An 8,213-nucleotide genomic window follows, 5' to 3' on the forward strand; every position below is an offset into this window, starting at 1 on the left:
ATCACTTTTCATTTCTTATCTAACCTATTCAAAATTTCTCCCAAAATTGATTAGGGAAAAAGGGCGCTGAAATCCCCTAATTAGAAACTACTTGGTTTAGGGTTTAGGAAAAATTAAGTTTATTTGAAAAAAATACTACTGTTCTTCAGTGACACATCCTGACGAGATGTAATTTTGATGGCGCTGACATTTCAAATGTTCAAAGCTTTTGTTTTCAACGATAGATTATGTTACATAAATACATAATAACCATTCTTGACAAACTTTACCTTTAATGAGTGATGGATTATACTGAAATATGAGTGATTGAAAAGCGAATATTGGAAGGAATTTTCACACCGCGTGTATATTATCGTTTAGATACAGCGGCCCAGATGTCAACCTTGGAAGGTGTTTTGTTTCCGATCGTACCGTTGCATCGACCCTGTTTTAACGCAATGCTCGAAATCTGAATCAGTCTGGGCTTTGAAATGTCAGTCGCCATCGGTGTACAGTTTCCAAAAGAAAGCTTGCGTCGACAGCGCCGGGAAAGTGAAGATTCAAAGCTATTTCAAGAATTACGATAAAGCGATAAAGTACACAGATTCTTCAGGACGGTCGTTTCTATTTCGCAAGCGATATCGAAGACCGGTAGACAGACGTTTCAGATAGTGACTGGTAACACTACCGTTCAGCCGGGCGATGTCATCGTCGTTCAAAGCCCGAGTGTGACGCTGAGAAAGTTTCCGATCACTGCATATACCTCCGTACTGAATAACGCGGCATCGAAATACGCAACACGCGATTACCGGATAATGGTTCAAGCTCATTTTCTTCGCGCTCTTGAAGTGCGATTCGCTCACACCTATACACCACAATCAACGAAGGATACGTTCAACGTGACCGCTTCGGTGTTCGGCGGTGAAAATTCAACGGTGACCGTCAACGTTCTTGTGCCGATTAGCAATGTGAAGATTGATTCACCTGCCGCCGGTAGGTTACACGCAGACGATAAGTATTAAATAACAGTGCAACAGCATTCATCACCAGGCTTACTTACTAACAGATACACACTATCCGTGCAAGATGGATGACGGGAGAAATCCCACAATAGTTCAGTCAAAAGATGAAAAATTCTTGAATAGGAGATTATATATGTTGAGAATTTTTATATATTCTGCTATTTCATTTTGTTTCTCAGTACGCCTGATGATGGCTAAACGTTGCTCAAAATATATACCCATCCATTCAAGAATTTTTCATCTTTGACTGAATTATTGTGGGATTTCTCTCGTCTACTTACAAACAGTTCATGAACTGAGAAAACCTAATTTCTTTCTTTCATCGTAGCAAAAACAAACGAAACAGTGACATTCTCAATACCGCCTCATTACGGCAGTGACGTGAAATATGTTTGGAAATTCTCCGCGAACGGTTCAGCGACGAATGAAACTACCGAAAACCGAACTACTCGTTCGTACACAAAATCGGGCACCTACGACGTGTCTTTGAATGCCATGAATGATGTCAGTTTTGAAGGAGTTTCGGTAAGTATAAAAATGGGCACTTCCTGCCATCTTGTCCCTACGCTCGGAAAGCAAAACAAAGATAAATTGATGCCATTTGTGGTTTGCCCACAATTGTAATCTTTTGTATATTTTTGTATATTATATATTGAAGAAAAGCCGATTTGAGGGTTCAGAGACTTTCTGCCTCACGCAGAACTGACTGCTATTTGAGAGTATTTGCTACTCATTTAGAGGAGTTCTACTTCTCTCAAAAATATCAAATTACTCTCAAAATCTGAGAACGTCTATTTTCAATTAAATCGCTATTTTTGGTATCGAGTAACCATCATTTGTTTAAAAACTTCTACGTTTAGAGATATCAGGTAACAGTCACTCACATAATCTTATATATCCCGACAAGACATTACGTCTATGTACAGTCATTTGATTGGCCAGTGGTTCGTCACACGTGCGGCAATAATATGCTACCTAATATGGGGATTTAGAAAGAAACTACTGGGGCCGGTCTTATAGAATTGTATTACCTCTAACCCGGGGGCTTACTTAATTCATTTTCGATTGAATTAGCCCCCGAGTTAAATGTAATACCGGTTCTATGAAATCGGGCCCAGGGATATATCTTATTGGATAACTCTAATAAAGTATCGTCACGTGATCTTTACCTTTCAGGAACAAATCATAATTCAAGACGAGGTTCTGCAGTTGACGGTGAATGCAAGTAAACAATTCATCAAATTGGGCGACTCCGTTGAGGTAGCCTGGTACATTTCTCAAGGTATATACTATTGACTTATCTCTTGTGAAAAATCCCTGAAATCTTAATTAAGTACATCAAGGAATGAGTGCTCAATCTGTGCTCGGCAAAATATAGGTACTGATGTTGAATGCGTAATGACGATGGAAGCTGATAAAACGGTTGGGATCAAACCTGGAACTAAAAAATCGCAACAAAGTCATAACGGTAGATATCATAAATTTATTAGTTAATAGGCTCTCCGACAATGAAGATATTATTAATTACAAAACGATAATGCTTGATTCGATCTCGGATCTCGGATCTCGGAATCAGCAAATCATCTTTGCGTTAACAGTCTGGGAGCCCAGCAGAACATTTAGCGTATAGACGAACTGGTTACCAATGACCGAAACCATTATACATGGCAAATCTTTCAAAGATCCATTGGTAAAAACCAGAGTCTGGCATTTCATGACTCCTGTATTTACCTCATGGGACCCGCCAAACAAGGGGTAAAAACTGATTAAAACAAAATTTTCATAGGCACCCATAACTACCAGTTGCATTCTAACGTCTACCCTAAAGTGATCTGGGCTCCTGGATTATGATATGTTATATCTCAATGTATCATAGGAATGGGCGGAACACTGGTTTATACATACGCAACACCTGGCAGCAGAACTGTAGTGGTAAACGCGACTAACATGGTCAGCTGGCAAGTGGCAAACTTCACCGCATATGTACAGGCACCTGTTGGAAAACTGACGATGGAATCGCCAGTAAACGTGGCTGTTGATACGTCGAGAACGCTGACTTTCACGACAAAGACTGGGACAGAATTGATATTGAACGCCACTATCGACGGCGTTTCAATAGCCGATGTTTCGTTGTTGCGAACAACGCCGACCATCAAAGGAAAAATCGTTATTCCGGGCCAGAAAAACGTCCACAACTATACACTTAATTTGACCGTCTACAACGATATAAGTGTTTCAACAGCCGTTTCGATGATAGAAGTCGACGTGCCTTTTACGGACACGGAGGTCCTTTCGGTGGACCGTTCGTTCGCTCCGACGGCCGAGGATGTGAATGTTACCGTAGCGCCGGTAACAGCCACCCGGGTAACTGCACAATACGAGTTTGGAGACGGGACGCCGTCGGTTAACGACTGGTTCCAATCTAGCGACAATACGACCGTCTCTACGTTGCATCGATTTTCTAATCCGGGCAACTTTACGATCAAAGCTACGCTGAAAAATCCGCTCGGAAGCGTGTTCAGGGAATTCGCGGTTCTCGTCCAACATCCGGTGAGAGCGATCAATTTCTCGTCGAATTCGCCGCTCGTTTTGCAACGTGATAAAAAAACTGACTTGCTGATACCGCTAAAAGGTAAATGTTTCAGCCGAATTGATTTGTGTTTTTAAAAATTTTCTATCTAAATGAAGTGTATCAAAACTGCTAATTCGTGCAAACCAACTATGGAATGTTGACCGTTTTTTTTCCAATTGTATCTATCTTACGAAACTTAACGAATCTGACGGTGACATTTGCACCCATCCATTTTAGGAATGGTAGGGACGAACTTCATTGCTGCTGCTGGAATCCCGTTCCCAACGGATCCTATGTACGCAATTTGGGTAGACGATTATAATCTAACAGACAACGGACCTTTCACCCTCGACGACCGTCGAATCAACTTCACCATTAACGAGCCAGGAACTTACCTGGTGCACGTGAATATTTCCAATCTAGTTAGTTTCCTCAACTACACACATCGAGTCGAGGCGGATATAAAGATAGACAGCGTCAAATCCGCCTATTTTGGAGTTAATATCGCCAAAATCGGTGAAAACCTCAAGTTTGGAGCGACGGTTATGGGAGGATCACGGGTAAAATTGATTTTCGAATTTCAAGACGGATTGAACGAAACGGTTGACGCCGAAGTCGGCAAACTCAAGCAAGTGCAACACGCTTTTCAAACGGATGGCCAGTTTCTCGTCAACGTGACGGCGGTAAACAGCGTCAGTGTGTTATCAACGACGAACAACATCCCGATGGTTATTCAAATCCCAATCGATCACGTGGGGTTGCATTTCATTACAACAACTAACGCCCCGATCCAGGAAATACCCCAAGGCGCCACCTACAACGCAAAATTCCAAGTGAAACTGGCAGAAAATAAACCTTTCCCGACTAATTCAACGTGCGCGATTGATTTCGGTGACGGCGAAAATGTAACGGAATTGATCGGCCAAAACGCCGCGCTCGGTCGAAGGAAAAGAAGGAGTTTAAGCCCTTCATTGTGCACAGTACCTGGTGGATGCGTTTTGATAGAAATTCCACACGTTTATAAAAACGGTAATCCATTTCAAGTTCGGGCAAACCTCACCAACGCTGTCTCGCAGAAATCTTTGAATATTACGGCCAACATATATGCAAAAATTGTGAACTTAGGCTTTAAGATCATGTATCTCGATCCCTATATACCTGGATCGGATAAGTTGCGCGGTGGTTGGATGTTAAACGGTAAACCGAATGCCTACCCGACTAGTTATGGAATCTATGGCGTTGCCACGCGCGACTGGGGCTCGCACATGCATTTAACGTGGAAATTCGGCGCAAAAACCAACGCCGTCATCTACAATAATCTAACATCGAGTGAACACGTGTTCAACACTCCGCAGACGATCGCGGTGGAGCTCTCGGCCTCAAACGTATTGAATGCTGCCACGGCACCGGTGCAAACCATCGAACTGAGATATCCCGTGGGCGATATTAATCTAATCGTGGACCCAATCGTTATCAGGAATACGAGTATATCAGCGACATTGAAACTAGGAAATAACGCCGAAGGAGCTTGCTATTATATAGATTTCAAAATTGCTACGCCTTGTCGGGAGTACATGTACGGCGACGCCGCATCCTGTCAAAGCGGCGAACACGGTTCAAAAATAGCCGCTATAGCGCCTGATTGCAAGAAATTCTTCACTGCCAATGAACGCAGTCAATATAGCAATGGTATACAGTTGCCGAAAATGAAAATGATGACGGCCGCTTTTTATTCCGTTATACTGGACGCGGTAAACGTCGTTAGTCGTCGGACTTTACCGATCCCGTTAGTAGTTACCCGCGGGCCGTGTTATCCCCCGAATGTCACTCTTCAAATCCCGGACGTATGTGCGAATATGCGATATCCTGACTGTGGGGACTATCGAAGATACCCAGGCGCCTTCGGCGTGCTACGATCGGAGAGTCTCGTCGTAAATTCCGTCCCGATTCTGAATTGTACTTCGTCGAAAATCGCCAATTACACTTGGACCATTTTCAAACAGGAAAACGGCGAGTTCGTCGAGATGACCGAAGACGAGTTGAACGGTACTGTACTATCGTCTTCTAGTTTGCGTATGATTTACTTCGCGCCTCGGTTTTTCTCGTACGGGAACTATCGGCTGGAATTGAACGTATCCATGCACGAAGAGCAGGGTATTTTCAAGGTTGTGTCTGGTGACATTTTCGTAATAAGAACGCCGTTAGTCGTCAACATCAAAGGCGGCTACGAGACAACTATGAAATGGTTCGCTAACGTGACGGTGTCCGTCGGTGATTCTACCTACGATCCCGACGATCCGGATAGAGACATGTCGAAGTTGAAATTCGATTGGTATTGCAAAAAATACTGCGAAACTTTCGCCACATATGACCAGTATTTTAACGTGATGAGTGAAGGGAGGTTGTGTAATCCAGGGGATTTGACTCCGTTATTAGATGCGGCCAGCGCCAGCCAGTCCAGTAGACCACTCACCACCGTCGGATGTGTCAAATACGCAGATGAAATACAATATCCAGGTAGGAATTGAATCTAGAACATATAAAATGTATGTACATAATGAATGAATGTGTACTGTAATTCATAATGAAAACTGCAGAAACGACGAATTTCCTTTTAAGAAATCCGTTCTCCGTTTTGGCGCCCGCACCAAAACAACAACAAAAAACGAATTCTCTCTAAAAATCCATCCAGGCCATAACATCTAGTGTGTTTGGTCCTTTCGACCCTTGAAAACCGATGGAACTGGTATCTTATCTATGAACAGTTAGAATTCCCTTTTTACAACTGCAGGTTTAATGTATGACGCAAAAGGCAAACGTATCGATACGGCCAGCTTCGTAGTTGATACCGCTAACTGGAACGAAGCTTTCAACTTAACGTTGAAACTCATGGTACTGAAATATGACCCGTTTTGGGGCGGCCTGAGAGCAGCGTATTTTGAGCAGTCAGTATCAGTGGTTAACGGTGACCCACCTGACATCAAAATGATGTAAGTGTTATCTTTGTAGTACGAATACAGTTAAGTCCCCTTCGTAGGACGTCTACCTTGTCCGCCGTAGATCCCCAAGCGTACGCGGCTAAATCTAACATTTATAGGCTTTAAACCTTTTTAATTACAAGGGGTTTTTAAAAATTTTTTTTTCAATAACAAAATAATTGCTTCATCATATCAGCCTCGATTTTAAATCTAGTAACTTTCACAAGTTACTAATTCATCGTATTCATGATTTCTTTTGTTCCTAATTCATTATACTTTAATTTATCCTATTTGTTGTTCTGTAATTATATATCTACTAAAGTTATATTCATCTTAATTTCTAGATCTCGTGATTTGAAAAAATTTATTTCTTCCGACATTTGATTCAAATTCATTACAACTTTTTGCTTATTTTATGCAGTCCGTCCGAGGTTTTATGTGGATAATACTCAAACAATAATTTTGTTTTAAATACGATTTTCCGTTCCCTTCCGTTTTAAAACGTCCAAAATAGCTCATTTTTATTTTTTCCCTTCGTTCTCCCACTTTTTTGAAAAAAAATCCATACTCCGAGTAACTAAAAACGACCTCGATAGCACACATGTAAACTATACGGAATCGATGACGTTTCTCAAAAAAAACTTCAAGACACATTTTCGGTAATTTCTGCAAAACCTTTGCGTAAATTTTGGTAATCGTTTTTGTTTTTAGATGTGTTACGAACTGTCAAACTAAAATGAATCCCAGCAGCCGATTTTCAATAGGAACGACCATCACAAATTTCCCGGGGCTTCGCGATTTCGGTTTCGAGTAAGTTTATACGACCCTTCTCCAATCATAGGTAATGATAATCAAATCATTCGATGTTTTCCAGATAATCCGAAGTAATAGGTAACAAACTGGATAAGGCGTGAAGATACACAACATCCGTATAAGATAAACATGCGGGAGAAATCCCATAATAAATTCAGCCAAAGGTCATAAGTTCTAGAATGGAAGTGTATATTACAGTTGTGTTGTTACAGCGCACATGATAAATAACAGTGGCCCCTACTTCGTCGGCGCCAACAAAGTAAAATGCGATGATGGATTTTCGCAAGGTCGAATGCTCAAAACTATGGAAGACCTCAGACGACATACGAGATATGAGATATAACATACGAGATATGAGATGCAACATACGAGATACGACATATGACATACGAGATACGACTTATTTACAGTACGGGTGTCCGTCCGCTAGCGCCACCGCAGTGTATATTTTTCAACATCTACTCGGCGTACGACACGTGCGCAGGCAGTGACGTATACATTAACTATGAATATCAATATGCGAAAAACGTTTCATTTGAAACGAAAAATATTTAAAAATATTCGACCACTCCCGGGGACCGGCTTCTCGCTGTGACGACAGTGGGCCACTCTTAGTGTGAGACACCGATGGTCCGGTGATTCGAGTTGGCTCCAAATACGGGGCTACAGCCCCGAAATCCACCAAAAACGCCTCAAATTCCATTTTTGAGTGTACAAAAATCCCTCAAAAAGAGTTAGCCATGGCCCCTTCAAATTGGTGGTCACTAAGAATTGCGCCTAGTCAAGGGTTTAAACTTCGCGTTCGATCGAGGGTTTTCGATGAAGAATGAAAGATGTATGTATATTACG

At 41.8% G+C, this 8,213-nt stretch overlaps 1 protein-coding gene across 1 annotated transcript; it reads left to right on the forward strand.

The window, feature by feature from the left end:
- The first annotated feature begins 772 nt into the window (after nucleotides 1-772).
- LOC141904406 (uncharacterized) lies at nucleotides 773-7,707 on the forward strand. Its single transcript, XM_074792991.1, has 9 exons — nucleotides 773-972; nucleotides 1,330-1,526; nucleotides 2,178-2,283; nucleotides 2,380-2,469; nucleotides 2,878-3,633; nucleotides 3,811-6,090; nucleotides 6,365-6,563; nucleotides 7,263-7,361; nucleotides 7,563-7,707. Exons 1-9 carry the CDS (start codon nucleotides 795-797, stop codon nucleotides 7,705-7,707), a joined length of 4,050 nt encoding a protein of 1,349 aa, XP_074649092.1. The 5' UTR covers nucleotides 773-794.
- Nucleotides 7,708-8,213: the final 506 nt, after the last annotated feature.

The sequence above is a fragment of the Tubulanus polymorphus genome, chromosome 4 (assembly GCF_964204645.1).
Source record: "Tubulanus polymorphus chromosome 4, tnTubPoly1.2, whole genome shotgun sequence".
NCBI classification, from domain to species: Eukaryota; Metazoa; Nemertea; class Palaeonemertea; order Tubulaniformes; family Tubulanidae; genus Tubulanus; species Tubulanus polymorphus.